Source organism: Vulpes vulpes, chromosome 7 (genome assembly GCF_048418805.1).
Source record: "Vulpes vulpes isolate BD-2025 chromosome 7, VulVul3, whole genome shotgun sequence".
NCBI classification, from domain to species: domain Eukaryota; kingdom Metazoa; phylum Chordata; class Mammalia; order Carnivora; family Canidae; genus Vulpes; species Vulpes vulpes.
In genome coordinates, this window is record NC_132786.1 from 101951025 (window position 1) to 101967049 (window position 16025).

A 16025-nucleotide genomic window follows, 5' to 3' on the forward strand; every position below is an offset into this window, starting at 1 on the left:
ATGCAGGGGGAAGGGCAGAGGGAGAGGGAGACAGAGAATCTCAAGTAGACTACAAGCTGAGCACGGAGCCCAACATGGAGCTCGATCCCACAACCCTGAGCTCACAAGCTGAGCTGAAACCAAGAGTTGATGTTCAACTGGCTATACCACCAAGGCACCCCTGGTTTCTTATTTTTATGTGAATTAATACATATGGTCTGTATTTCTTCTTTATCATTTTAAATATGGCAAATATTGATGTATATAACCTATGTAAACAAAAGCTCTTTGGGACTGTTTAATTTTTAAGAATATAGATGGGTCTTGGGCCAAAAAAAGTTGGAGAACTACTGTCCTTAGATACCAATTACAATGAATTAACTTTTCCTATGCATCTAAAATGATACTGCTTTTGTACCACCCTTGAGAGAATTGAGAACATAGTCACATAATTTTCCATATCCTGTGATTTCAGATGAGGAACAACTGGAAGAAGGAAAAAGTACTAGAGGGATATTATTCCTTTAGTTAGAGTGGTTTTCCATTCTTAGGAGGCAATATTAAAGTTGAGTCCTAAGTGAAAAGAAGGTGTCACTTTTGGGAATATTTGGGTAAAACATTCCTGGCAATAGGAATAGCTAATGCAAGGGGAGGAGGGCGGGTATTGGAGGGGAATGGGTGACGGGCACTGAGGTGGACACTTGACGGGATGAGCACTGGGTGTTTTTCTGTATGTTGGTAAATTGAACACCAATAAAAATTAATTAAAACAAAAAAAATAAATAAAAATAAAAAATTTTAAAAAAAGGAATAGCTAATGCATAGGCCCTTGTAGGAATAAGGTTGGCAGGTTTAAGGATTAGTGAGGCCTGAAACCCTGGAGGAGACTGAACAAGGGAAAGAGTCCTAGGACGTAAAGCCATGGAGTCAGCCAGGAGCCAGGTCATGTTGGACCTAATTGTACTGAGCAGCCATGTGGAGCTGTAAGCAGGAGAAGGATATGATCTGATTAGAAAAAACTCACTCAGGCTGTTGTATGAAAAGAAACGGCCTGTAAGGAGTGGTAGGACCTAAAAAGCAAAATAGAGACAAGGAGATGAGTTAGGAGACAAATGCTGGTGACTGACTGGGTTATAGTTACTAGCAGTGGAGACAGAATTGGTCAAATCCGTGTTCTGTTTTAGAGTTAGAACCAGCAGGATGCTGACTAATTAGATGTGAGGAAAGAGAAATGTTGGAGGATTCCTAGGTTTTTTGGCCTGACGGTTAATCGAGATGGTATAAAGACAAAGTGTTGAGGAATCCAAAGTTCTAATTTGAAAGTTTAGTCTTTTTCTTTACACCCCACTGGGGTGTAGATGTCCATAGAGTTAATGATATCTGGGTTACAAGTAATTCTCTGTAGAAAATATCCTGAACATTGTTTTTCCTTTCTTAAAAAGTTTTTCTAATTATAAATTTACAGCTGTTACCATAGAAAACTTGAAAAACACAGAAATATGTAAATAAAACAAAGATCACCTGATCAGAGAAAACAATGATAACATTTTAGAGTATTTCTTTCAAAAATAAGTACAATCATATTTCCTATATATATATAAAATCATATATATAAAATACATATAATTAGGATCATAATCTAGTTTTGTATTATACTTTGTTTTCAGTATGTCTCTACTACTAAAAATGCTAGAATGAACATTTTCATACATTAAACTCTTTGTTTATACGTCTATATTTCTGGAGGTTAAACCTAGAAATTTTATTAAGGACAGAAAGTATGAACATATTTTAGGCATCTGACACTTAATGACAATTTTCCTCCAGAAAAGTACCTTTTTGATTCCTTAAAGGCAGTTTAGGAGAGTATCCATTTTACCACACCCTTTATAACGATAAATACCATCCATTTTTAATTTTTGCCATTAAGTAAAGCATTTTATCTCCATTTTTAGTTGATTTTTAAATTCACCTTTTTTATTTGATTTATTTGCTGGCTCTCTGAATTTTTTTGAGTTGGATGTTTATTATCTTTGCCCATATTAACTTATTTTTCTTATTGATTGTAAATGCTATTTATACATTGACATTAGCTCTTCTCCTGTCATATATGTTGCAGTTACAGTTTTCTCAGTTTACCATTTGTCTTTTAATTTTGGTTATTACAGTTTCTGGCATACAGAATATTTATTAAACAAGAAGCTTGAATGTATATGTAGTCAACTCTTTTTCTTTGTCATTCCTTCCACTCCATTTATCTTTAGAAAATTTCTCCCTTTGAAGATCAAATATCCAACCATATTTTATTCTAATTTTATACTTTATTAAACATTAGAGTATAGGCTTTGAAATTTTTCCTTATGATAATGAAAATTTTCTTATGATCAACATCATATTTTGTCTAGCACTTCTAGCTTTACTATTAAAAGTATTGACATTTATTTTAAAGATTCCAATTGATTCCTCACTTCAGGTTTTACAGACATTTCACCAGAGGAGTTGAGGCTTGAATACCATAACTTCTTAACCAGCAATAACTTACAGAGTTATGTAAGTTTGTTTCCTATTCATCTACCTTGATACCAGATTAGCTGTTAATTACTGTCTTCTCTGTTTGTAGTGGCTTGCTTGTATGTTGGCAGAGTGGATGAGGTCTATAATTTTTCTCAAGACAAGGCTATTTTTATTTTCTAAATTAATTTCTTTGAAATTGGTTGGTTATCTAAAATGGTAATAATATATTTTGACTATACAAGTAGGAGTGTCATATTTTTATTACAAATTATCCAGCAATCAGTCCTAGAAGTCAGACTCTTTCATTTCATCATTTGATATTTATGGAAGATCTCTTAAGTGCAGACAGACACCATGATGAATTCTAGAAAAACAAAGTGAAATAAGACACAGTCTGTTTATACAGATTAACATTCTCACATATCAGATGTCAAAAAATAAAAAAGTTGGGCTTGAATAAGTTTGGTGCTTAAAGGAAATAACATCAACTGTATTTTTGTGTTTTCTACAGTCATGATCAAGCATTTCAACTAGTATACATGTTTGCCTCCCACCCAGATAAAACACTCTGTGCTTTCACATACTTGAGGTTCTGAACCAGGTGACACAAGGAGTTGGAGAGCAGGGAGGGAACTACAGCTGGAACATCTTGGGCAAATTATGTATAAGTTATGGGCCATAAAAATGTTTCATCAACTTTTTGTGATTTGAGCAAATAAAGACATAAAGTTGGAGAAACAAACTTCTAAACACTCAATATTGACTCGTTATTTTTCTGTCTTCTCTCTTCAGCTGAATTCCCTCCAACAGTTAGTAAATCAATGGAGAAACAGAATAAATGAACTGAAAAGTCTGAATACATCAGCTAATATAGCTTTGGTGAGTATTGGAGAATTTTCTGTGGGAAGTATCTTATCTATTGCTTTTTTTTGCAGAGAATTTCACTTTGGATTTGGAAAGCAAGGCTAAAATTCTTTGTCAAGAATTATGATACACACATTCTCAAGACTATTATCATTTAAAGTCACAGCCCTAGAATTGCTTTCTCTCTGTTCGTTAGAAAAGCTCAGATAACTCTGCTTTCCTAAAATGATTTTTAGGGTAAAGTTTTTTACTTTGGTGGTCTAGTTTTGAAAATATCCCATAAATTCAAGAATACCAGATTATCAACATTTACAAAGAAATTGCTATGAAAAATGATCTGAATATAAGTTTAGACTAATGTATACTTTTATGACTGGAAAACACTCACCATATGTTCCCTGACTTATACAGAAATACTGTTAGTAGATATATAACTACCTGTTTCCAAAGATATTATCTCTGACTGTATTATCTCTGTCAATAAAATTATGATGTTTCTATTCCCATAAAAATTTCTTAAGAACCTTATTTTGAAATAAGATAAATTTACAGTTTCCCAGGCGATTTATGTTTTTGCTTTCTGAAAAGGCTATGAGAGCTGTAGCTGCCTAACTTAGTAAATGACTGGGTGACTGTTCCAGCATTCCACGCTTTAAGTATGTACTTTCTAGACAGACTCTTGGGGAAGCTAATTTCTTCACCATTTAGTTGTTATAATCCCATTTAAATTTAGTAGGACTTCTTGGAAGTATTCTCTCCCCATGTGAGAGGTGGCCCAGCATCCTTACTGCTAATGTAGAAGGGGTAACTGAGTCAACAAGTTCTTTGCTCTTTGCCAGCTTTCTAGGGGACCCTCCATAGGTGAGGATCTTATTTTAGTCCACCTACAGTGGGTTTAGCATATATCAATAGTTCATTCTTTGTTCTTTTAATTCAGTGTTTGTGTATAATATGTTTATCTATATACCCATCAATGAATATTACACTGAGGAAGAGAAAACTAAAGAGAAACCTCATCAGGGTGCCTGGGTAGCTCAGTCAGTTAAGCATCCGACTCTTGATTTCGGCCCAAGTCATGATCTCAGGAGCCCTGAGATTGAGAAGCAACTCTACCCTCAATGCAGAGTCGGCTTCAAATTCTTTCTCCCTCCCACTTAGTCTCTTTCTCTCTCTCCAATAAATAAATTTTTAAAATCTTTAGGAAAAAAAAGAAAATAATCCTCATCTATAGTGACAGAAAAGGATGAGTGGTTCCCTATGCCCAGGGATTGGGAGAGTTTGACTGAAAAAGAACACAAGGGAGTTTTTAGGGGGTGATAGAAGTATTTTAAATCTTGATTGTGGCGGTGGCTATAAGTTTGTCAAAACTCATCAAAATTTATATATATATGTTTTTTAAATAATATATATATATAAATTTTACATATATATGATGGATGCATTTTATTGCATATAAACTATGCCTCAATGAACTTGATTTTTGAAAAATGCTTTTAAGGCTTCCAAATGAGAGAAATCATATTTGAGTTGATTAGGAAAAGATTCTTGGAGATAAGGAGTAAAGGAAAAGTTCCTTGAAAGGGAGATTAAGATTTCAGTATGCAGAGATGAAAAACATTTCTAGAGTAGAAAATAGCAAAAACAAAGTATTCTCAGGAAATAGGAAATGTTTAATTTTAATAGTAAGCTTTTAATAATGTAATTGAGAATCAGCTTCAGTTCAAGTATTAGACTAAGCAGAGTGGGTAGCCTCTAAAGGCCCTTTACCTGAATTCTAGATTTCTTGGTAATCAGCCTATAGACATTGAAATGTATTACAGTGGGCAGCCTGAGTGGCTCAGCGGTTTAGCGCCACCTTCAGCCCAGAGCATGATCCTGGAGACCCAGGATCAAGTCCTGTGTCAGGTTCCCTGCATGGAGTCGGCTTCTCCCTCTGCCTGTGTCTCTGCCTCTCTCTATCTCTCTCTGTATCTCATGAATAAATAAATAAAATATTTAAAAAAAAAAAAAAAGAAAGAAAAAAGTGTTAAATTTTTTTTCTGATTTTAAGATATACTCATTGAAGAAATTTAGAAAATATTTTAGAAGCATAAATAAAATCACCCATAATTCATCAGCCAGTTGCTCTTACTTCATTGAGATTTGTCCATTTTTTCTGTGCATATTCATATTGTGAGCACTTTTCTATGTTAAACATATTTTTAAGTGTACATTTTTAAAATTGAATTTGTCTGTAAAGTGTATAGAAAAGGTAACTGAGAACTACTCATCAATTACTTTATTATTTGCCCACTTTTTTTTTTTTTTTTGATAGCTCTCAGATCTAAAGGATGGAATAAATCAAGCAGCACCTGCATTTGGATTCAGCAGTACACAAGCAGTAACATTTGGATCACCAGGTAAATGATAAAGTAATGCAAGATTTCATTAATTTTAGAAACATAGGATTTTCAAGTTTTAGATAATAAACATAAAGTATGAAGGTTGAGTGGCATTTTATTTTATAATTTTATTTATTTTTAAAATTTAAATTCATTTAATTAACATACAGTGTTTTATTAGTTTCAGAAGTAGAGTTCAGTGATTCATCAGTCTTTGTATAACATCCAGTACTCATAACATCACATGCCCTCCTTAGTTACCCCATCCTCGCTTCCCCTCTAGCAGCCTTCAGTTTGTTTCCCGTGAATAAGAGTCTCTTATGATTTGTCTCCCTCTCTGATTTTGTCTTGTTTTATTTTTCCCCTCTCTTCTCCTATGATCCTCTGTTTGGTTTCTTAAATCCCACATATGAGTGAGATCATGTAATTGTCTTTCTCTTATTGACTAATTTCACTTAGCATAATACTTTCTAGTTCCATCCATGTTGTTGCAAATGGCAAGATTTCAGTATTCCATTGTATATGTATATATACCACATCTTCTATCTATTATTCTATTCGTGGATGTCTGAGCTCTCTCCATAGTTTGGCTATTGTGGACATTGCTGCTATAAACATTGGGGTGCAGGTGCCCCTTCAGATCACTACATTTATATCTTTGGGGTAAATACCTAGTAGCGCAATTGCTGGGTTGTAGAGTAGCTCTGTTTTCAATTTTTTGAGGAACCTCCATACTGTTTTCCAGAGTGGCTGTACCAGTTTGCATTCCCCACCAACATTGTAAGAGGGTTCCTCTTCTCTGCATCCTGGCCAACATCTATCATTTCCTGACTTATTCGTTTTAGCCATTCTGACTGGCGTGAGGTGGTATCTCATTGTGGTTTTGATTTGTATTTCTCTGATGCTGAGTGATGTTTAGCATTTTTTCATGTGTCTGTTGGCCATTTGTATGTCTTCTTTGGAGAAATGTCTTTTCATGTCTTCTGCCCATTTCTTGATTGGATTATTTGTTCTTTGGGTGCTAAATTTGGAAAGTTTTTTATAGATCTTGGATACTAACCCTTTATCTGATAAGACATATGCAAATATCTTCTCTCATTCTCTCAGTTGTGTTTTGGTTTTGTCAACTATTTTGTTTGCTGTGCAAACTTTTTTAACCTTTTTTTTTTTTTTTTAATTTTACTTATTTATTCATGAAAGATACAGAGAGAGGGGCAGAGACATAGGCAGAGGGAGAAGCAGGCTACCCGGACCCACAGGGAGCCTGTTACGGGATTCGACCCCAGGCCCCTAGGATCACCACCTGAGCCAAAGTCAAATGCTCAACCACTGAGCCACGCAGGTGCCCTGCAAAACTTTTTTTTATCTTAGTGAAGTCCCAGTAGTTCATTTTTGCCTTTGATTCTCTTGCCTTTGGAGACTTGTCTAGCAAGAAGTTGTTGTGGCTGAGGTCAAAGAGGTTGGATTTTGATGGATTCCTAGGACTTTGATGAATTCCTATATCACATTTAATCTTTAATGCATTTTTATTTTATTTTTGTGTATGACTTATGAAAGTGGTCCAGTTTTTTTCTTCTCCATGTGGCTGTCCAAGTTTCCCAACACCATTTGTTGAAGAGACTGTCTTTTTTTCCATTGGATATTCCTTTCTGCTTTGTCAAAGATTAGATGACCATAGATTTGAGTGTCCATTTCTTAGTTTTCTCTCTTCTATTCCATTGATCTATGTATGTTTCTGTGTGCCAGTACCATACTGTCTTGATGATTACAGTGTTGTAATAGAGCTTGAAGTCCAGGATATGATGTCACCAGCTTTGGTTTTCTTTTCCAACATTCCTTCAGGGTCTTCTCTAGTTCCATACACATTTTAGGATTATTTGTTCTAGCTCTGTGAAGAAAAGTTGATGGTATTTTTTTTTTAATTAATTTTTATTGGTGTTCAATTTACCAACATACAGAAAAACACCCAGTGCTCATCCCGTCAAGTGTCCACCTCAGTGCCCGTCACCCATTCCCCTCCAACACCCGCCCTCCTCCCCTTCCACCACCCCTAGTTCGTTTCCCCGAGTTAGGAGTCTTTATGTTCTGTCTCCCTTCCTGATATTTCCCAACATTTCTTTTCCCTTCCTTTATATTCCCTTTCACTATTATTCATATTCCCCAAATGAATGAGAACATACACTGTTTGTCCTTCTCCGATTGACTTACCCACACATCTGACCCTATGTGGCTCTTGAGATGATGAAATAATATGAAGCCTATAACATCACCTGTAGTATATTCTTATTAAGAATCTAAAATAGGGGGATCCCTGGTGGCGCAGCGGTTTGGCGCCTGCCTTTGGCCCAGGGCGCAATCCTGGAGACCCGGGATCGAATCCCACGTCGGGCTCCCGGTGCATGGAGCCTGCTTCTCCCTGTGCCTGTGTCTCTGCCTCTCTCTCTCTCTCTCTCTCTGTGACTATCATAAATAAATTTAAAAAAAAAAATTTAAAAAAAAAATAAATGTTTGTTTAAATTCCCCTGGGAAGCCATCTGGAACTAGACTCTTGTTGGGAGATTTTTTTATTACTGCTTCAATTTCCTTGCTGGTTATGGCTCTGTTCAGGTTTTCTATTTATTCTTGTTTCAGTTTTGGTAGTTTATGTGTTTCTAGGAATATATTCATTTCTTCCAGATTGCCAGATTTTTGGCATATAGTTGGCTCATATAATATGTTCTTATAATTGTATTTCTTTGATGTTGGTTGTGATCTCTCCTCTTTAGCTCATGATTTTATTTATTTGGCTCTTCTCTCTCTTTTTCTTTCTCCCTCTCTCTCTCTCCTTTTTTTTTTTTTTTTTTTTTTGATAAGTCTGGCCAGAGGCTTATCGATCTTATTCTTTCAAAGAACTAGATTCCAGTTTCATTGATCTGTTCTACTGTTCTTTTGGTTTCTGTTTCATTGATTTCTGCTTCAGGATTTATTAATTCTCTTCTTTAGGCTTTATTTGCTGTTCTTTTTCCAGCTCACTTAGGTGTAAGATTAGGTTGTATATTTGAGACCTTTCTTGTTTCTTGAGAAGACTTGTATTGCCATGTACTTCCCTTTTAGGACCACCTTTTCTGCATCCCAAAGGCTCTGAGCAGTTGTGTTTTCATTTTCATTTGTTTCCATGAATTTTGTTAATTCTTCTTTAATTTCCTGGTTGACTCATTCATTCTTTAGTAGAATGCTCTTTAACCTCCATGTATTTGAGTTCTTTCCAAATTTCCTCTTTTGATTGATTTCCAGTTTTAAAGTATTGTGGTCTGAAAATATGTAGGGAATGATCTCAGTCTTTTGGTATCAGTTGAGACCTGATTTGTGACCCATGATGTGATCTGTTCTGGAGAATGTTCCATGTGCACTTGAGAAGAATGTGTATTCTTTTGCTTTAGGATAAAATGCTCTTAATATATCTGCGAAGTCCATCTGGTCCAGTGTGTCATTCAAAGCCCTTGTTTCCGTGTTGATCTTCTGCTTAGGTGATCTGTCCATTTCTGTGAGTGGGGCGTTAAAGTCCTCTACTATTATTACATTATTGTCAATGTGTTTCTTTAATTTTGTTATTAATTGGTTTATATGTAAATGGGTACTCCCCTGTTACAGTCATAAATATTTACAATTTTTAAATCTGCTTGTTGGATAGACCCTTAATTATGAGATAGTGTCCTTCCTCATCTCTTATTACAGTCTTCAGTTTATATTCTAATTTGTCTGAAATAAGGATTGCTTCCCCAGTTTTCTTTTGATGTCCATTAGAATAATAAATAGTTTTCCACCCCCTCACTCTCAATCTCAAGGTGTCATTAGGTCTAAAATGAGCCTCTTACAGAAAGCATATGGATGGGTCTTGTTTTTATAACCAGTCTGATACCCTGTGTCTTCTAATTGGAGCATTTAGCCCATTTACATTCAGAGTAACTATTGAAAAATATGAATTTAATGTCATTATGTTACCTATAAAGTCACTGCTTCCATATATTGTCTCTATACCTTTCTGGTCTTTGTTATTTTGGGGCTCTCTCTTTGCTTAAAAGATCCCCTTTAATATTTTTTGCAGGACTAGTTTAGGAATCACAAATTCTTTTATTTCTGTTTGTTCTGGAAGCTCTTTATCTCTCCTCCTATTCTGAATGACAGCCTTGCTGGATAAAATATTCTCAGCTGCATATTTTTCCCATTTAGCACCCTGAATATATCATGCCAGTCCTTTCTGGCCTGCCAGGTAGATAGGTCTGTGGATAGGTCTGCTGCCAGTCTAATGTTTCTACCTTTATAGGTTAAGGACATTTTGTCCCCAGTTGTTTTCAGGATTTGCTCTTTGTCTCTGAAATTTGCAGGTTTCACTATTAAATTTCAAGGTAATTGACCCATTTTTATTGATTTTTAAGGGAGAGTTCTCTGTGCCTCCTGAATTTAAATGCCTGTTTCCTTCCTGCAGATTAGGGAAGTTCTCAGCTGTAATTTGCTCCAGTTTACCTTCTGACCTTCCCTCTCTCTTTATTCTTCTGGGATCCCAATTATTTTAATACTGTTTTGCTTTGTAATATCATTTATCCCTCATATTCTCCCCTCATGATCCAGTAGTTGTCTCTTTTTCTCAGCTTCTTTATTCTCCATCACTTTGTCTTCAATATCAGTAATTCTCTCCTCTGCCTCATTTATCATAGCAATTAGTCTCCATTTTTTTAACACATCTCATTAATAGCCTTTTTGATTTCAACTGGGTAAAATTTTAGTTCTTTTATTTCTCCAGAAAGGGATTCTCTAGTGTCATCTGTGCCTTTTTCAAGCCCAGCTAGTATCTTTATAATCATTATTCTGAACTCTAGTTCTGATGTCTTACTTATTATATCCATACCGATTAAGTTCCTGGCAGTCAGTACTGCCTCTTGTCCCTTTTTTGAGGTTTTTCTGTCTTGTCATTCTGTCCATAGAATAGATGAATAAGAGAACAAAATGCTAAAATAGCAACAACGACCCCAGAGAAATATACACAAATTAGAAGAGACCTGAAACCGAAAAGAAAATTTAAAAAAAAGAGAAAATATATAATCAAACAACTGAACAGAATAGAGTAATACAATATATCGAGTAGGTTTTAGTCTCTTTGTTAGAAAACTAGATCCCAAAATTGTAAAGAAAGAAAAACATATACGTAAAAAAATTAAATACAATGAAAGAAGAGGTTGTAACTGTAAAAATGAAAATTTAAAAAGACTTAAGAGTTGATGGAATAAGAAATTGGAAAAGGAAAAAGAAAAAAATTAGACTGAAAAATCATGAGAAAATACCATGAATTCTATATACTGTTTTCCCCTAGAGCTGGAGTTTCTCAGTTCTGTGTGATCCGTAAACTTGGTCTTAGCCAGATATTCTTGGTGAAATTCTGGGTTAGGGGCCTGTTGCATTGATTCTCAGATGTCTTTGCCCTGGGCAGAACTGCATAGCCCTTGCCTGGGGGCCAGCCTACGTAATCTGCTCCAGATTGTTCTATGGGGCTTTTGTTCCATGAAGTCTTTCCACACTGCTTTAGAAGATGAAAATGAAAATGACAGCCTCCCAATCTCTAACTTTGACCCGAAAGCTCAGGGCCCCACTCCTCAGTATACCCTCAGGGAAAAGCAATCAGTCACTCCCATCTCCCTGGTCTCTGTCACACTGTGCTCACCCAGCCTGTGACTGAGCATTTTTTGCTCAGGCACACAACTGTTTTGAGTCTCCAAACCCTGTTGACTCCTGCAGTGCACATACCCACTGCTCCTCCCTGTGAGGAGGAAGGAAAGTCTCACTACAGGTCTGCCCCTTGCTAGGCTCTTGCTGCAAGAGCAGTCACTTGAACCACTTGAACATGCCATGGTTGGTTCGTAGTTTATGGCAACACTGAGCAGAAAGCCCACTCCTGAGCTCGCTATTTGCAGCCAGCTTCCCTACTCCAGTGCTTGGGAACTCTGCCCCACTCAGGCACCCCTGTGCCTGTATCTTCCTGTGACCCTGGGGATCCTGACCACACTACCCCAACTTAGGATTCTGTCCCACTTCACCACCTGAGTGCCTTTCAGACGGGGACATCCTTCACCATGGCGGACTTCTAAAAGTTCCAATTTTGCGATCCCCAGCTATATTGCAAAATTGATAAAGCTGGCTTTCTGGTGGCTGGCTTACAGAGGCTCCCTCCTCCCGCAGTTTATCTTCCGATATAGGGCCTTGGATTTACTTCTCCACACCTCCTACCTTGCAGAAAGTGGTCGCTTTTTTATTTGTAGAATTGCAACAGTTCTTTTCTCCAGTTGAATTCACAGGTGTTCAGAATGATTTGATAGCTATCTCGCTGAATTCCTGAGACCAGACCAAACTAGGTCTCCTACTCCTCTGCCATCTTCCTCCCTCTCCTTAAGTGGCATTTTAAATCATCCTTGCAGATTCTACTACCTTCCATGATGTAGCTTCAAAGAATTTGGCTCATCAGTCATCTGTGAAATAGGGGTCAGACGGCATGATTTTTGAAAGACCCCATGGCTCAGGCTTTCAAAGTATATTTTGAAAATGGTTTTTCAAAAGTTTATAAGACTACATAGTAGCTATGTAGCTACTATGTAGCAGCACCACTGAGGACCTCCTTTTCACTGTGTATAATAGCATAGTTTTGTCTCAAGTGACAATACTATGTCAATTTTTTTTCTTTTTAGTTTAAAAGAAAAATTGTTTAAGTTAGGTTACAGGGGTAAATAGTGGTTCTCAGAGACCAATAAAAAGGCAAATTAGGAATGAGGAGTTTGTACTGTCATAAAAAGTATGAAAATAAAAGTGGCAACTCAGGAAGTATTTTAGCCAAAAACTAAAGATGTCAGTTATTAGAGTAGGATTTCATCAGATTCATCTTAGTTGAAAGCTAGAAGGGCCTCGAGAATCACTCTATTTGTGTATGCAGGAGGAAACTGAGATGAAGTGACTACTCTACATTTGCTTAAAAGAATATAACTAAGGAAAGAGTCAACTTCTTTGATAATTGACATAGCTGATTTATTTGGGGTTGAGGCAGAAAGTGAAAGTCCACCTCCTAATCCCAGAGGTTTCTGAAAGCTGTCTCCATCCAGTAAGGATAATCAAATGAGATCAGTATGCAGAAAGAACAACAGGTTTAGTAGGTTTGTCCTAGCTTCTTATTTTCACTTTTCCTTCCATTCAGTAAGCCTCTCACATTTAAACGTGGCAGAAATAAGAAAAAACCGAGGGGTGGTTAATATGGCTACATTTTCTGACTATTGTAGCTTATTTTTTTCCTTTTCCTTTTTTTTTTTTTTTTTGTAGGTTTTCCAGGAAATAACAGCAGCAGTACTAGTGCTCAGAATTTTAGTTTTAAACCAAGCTCTGGGTTTTCCTCTGCCTCTTCTGGAAGTCCTTCTTTATTTGGGAATACTCCAGCATTTGGAGCTGCATCCTCTGCCAGTTCTGCCATCACTACTTCTGTTCCAACGTTTGGATTTGGGAAATCTTCAGTCACATCTGCTGCTTCGTTTTCTTTTAAAAGTCCTGCAGCATCTGGTTTTGGGTCACCTGGATTTTCAGGATTTCCAGCTTCCATGGCAGCAGGCTCTGTTGGAGCTCCAGGGGCCCCAGCCTTTGGAAGTAGCAGTTCTGTGGCTAATTTTGGTAATCTAGGCTCACATTCTCACACTGCTTTTTCCAAGTCATCCAACGACACCTTTGGAAATAGTAGCATATCCACCTCTCTCCCAACCTCAAATGGCAGCACCATAACAGATAATGTATTATTCACACCGAAGGATCAACTAACAACAGAAGAACTAGATCAATTTCAATCCAAGAAATTTACTCTGGGAAAAATTCCTTTAAAGCCACCACCTATGGAACTTCTAAATATTTGAAAGGACGATTCTAAATACAGAAAAGAACAGCTCTTAAAATTGTCTTGAGTGGTTTGTATAAAATTGCTTTGAGTGGTTCAAATATATACGTATATATGTATACGTAATATACTTACAAGGGATATAAACTTTCAATAATAACTTTAGGGGATTTGAAATTCAATATTTTTTTTCTAAGTAAAGTATATGAAATACTCAGCAAGAAGTTTTTTTTTTTACTTTAATTATGAATGGAACTGAAAAAAACTGTCATTGTGCACTGAATAAAGTGCTATTTTCATTCTATCTCACTTTACTGTCTTACCTTTTAAAGGTTTGCCTCTAAATTTTTTTTTTTTTTTTTTTTTTTTTTTTTTTTTTTTTTTAAGGAGATCATTTCGGGTTGTTTGGGTGGCTCAGTCAGTTGATCATCTGCCTTAGGTTCAGATCATGATCCCAGGACCTACATTGAGCTCCTTACCCAGCAGAGAGCCTGCTTTCCCTCTCCATCTGCCTGCTGCTCCCCCTGTTTGTGTTCTCTCTTTCTGGAAATAAATAAATAAAAATCTTTAACAACAAAAAAAATCATCTCTAAAGCCATTAAGGGGAGAGAAATGCTTAAGTATTTAGCTTAACGAATCAGTAGCATGACTGTCCTTCACGTTAAAGAAAACTCTCTTAGATAACAGTTTTTAAAGGGTAAAAACTTCTATTTTTCAGACCTACAAGGCATTTTCCCCTCACAATTTTGTTCCCCTTCAATTTTGACTCTCATGGGCCACCATTTGAGTTTTGTTCAACAATTTTTTAAGATTTATTTATTTGAGAGAGAGCACAAGTAGGGGTCAGAGATAGAAAGAAAGGGAGAAGCAGACTCCCCACTGAGCAAGGAGACCGACTTAGGGCTCAATCCCAGGACCCTGAGATCATGACCTAAGCCGAAGGCAGACACTTAAACTGACTGAGCCACCCAGGGGGCCCTCTTCCAATTTTAGATAGATTTTTATCTGGGCCTAATTTTTATATAATTCTATTTGTACTTCATTCTATCCCATCAAGTTAGTAGATAGTAAGAGGAATGGAAATTGTGGTCTCTTGTGAATAAATAGTGTATGTGGTGGGGTCAGGATTCACCAGCTCTGGTGAGTTCCTTTTAGAATCTCAGATATGGGGCAGCCCTGGTGGTGCAGCGGTTTAGCGCCGCCTGCAGCCCGGGGCATGATCTGGAGACCCTGGATCGAGTCCCACGTTGGGCTCTCTGCATGGAGCCCGCTTCTCCCTCTGCCTGTGTCTCTGCCTCTCTCTCTCTCTCTCTCTCTCTCTGCATCTCTATGAATAAAAAAAAAAAAAAAAAGAATCTCAGATATGTTTTGATCTCCCTATGCCCTCAGATTGAAAGAGTAATCTTGTATATCTTAAATATAATTGATCCAAGAAGCCAAAGACTTGTCATGAGTTGAGGCATATGTGTCAGAGTTCTGTTCTCCTCTCTCAAGCCTCCATAATGACATAGCTCACACTACAGAATAGTTACATGATATAGATCTGGTATAGAGCTGAATTTTTTATGTGAAAATAGAACCTTACCTAATAAAATGTATGTACCCCAAATGATTTTAGTATTTATACAAAGAATTCAGTCCTCAGAGGATCCAGATTCTATATTCTTTCAAAGAACTGTATGACTCCCTGTCATACAGTTTCAAAGAACTGTATAGGACACTTCTGGAAACCCAAAATTTGGGTTAGAATCTGTAGCCAAGGGATGTGTGTTTGAAACCATCCTTGGTGTAGAAAAGAGTAAAAAGATGCTAAGTTCCTGCTTTGGTCTCAAGCTCTAAAGGCTTTCCAATGTTTATTCCAACTTAGAGTTGACTCCCAGGATTTTCCTACCCGATGGAGTGAACCCTATGCTACCAGGCTTACCAGTCCCCTTCGAGTCCCAATTGAACTTCCCAGCGTCCTGGAGGCTCCAAAGATGTAGATTAAGGACATAGTGTTTCTAAATTTGCCTGATTATAAGCATCGCATGAGGTATTTGTTGAATTCCCTATTTAGAATCCACTAGGCTAGGCCTGGGGATGTGTTTTTTACCAAGTGTCTCATGAGATTCTATAAAGCTAGTTTGGGAAATAGCCTATCTAGCTGCATTTAGGCTAGTAATACGCAGTTTGGGAGTTTTGTTGTAATTGCCAAATCTATTTTTATGTGCTTGTGTGCTAACACCCACACAATGTGGTGAACTTAGATCAAGGTGGTCAAATAGTATAGTTGTCAAAAAGCACAAATAAGTGTGGGCTATTTAAAAGTGTGAGAAACTAAAGCAAGTTCACAAAGTATGGGACACATGGGTGGCTCAGTGATTGAGTGTCTGCCTTCGGCTCAAGGCATGATA

At 36.8% G+C, this 16025-nt stretch overlaps 1 protein-coding gene across 8 annotated transcripts in view; it reads left to right on the forward strand.

The window, feature by feature from the left end:
* NUP42 (nucleoporin 42) overlaps positions 1–13936 on the forward strand; it is a 21936-nt gene extending 8000 nt beyond the window's left edge. For 7 of the 8 annotated variants that reach the window (XM_025993151.2, XM_072764541.1, XM_072764539.1 and 4 more), the window contains 4 exons: positions 2453–2529; positions 3286–3372; positions 5672–5756; positions 13074–13936. In XM_025993151.2, coding sequence (XP_025848936.1) covers positions 2453–2529; positions 3286–3372; positions 5672–5756; positions 13074–13651 — 827 coding nt within the window. In that variant the 3' untranslated portion in view covers positions 13652–13936. The remainder of the gene's footprint in view (positions 1–2452; positions 2530–3285; positions 3373–5671; positions 5757–13073) is intronic. The other variant, XM_072764538.1, reaches the window with a different exon arrangement.
* The last annotated feature ends 2089 nt before the right edge of the window (positions 13937–16025 follow it).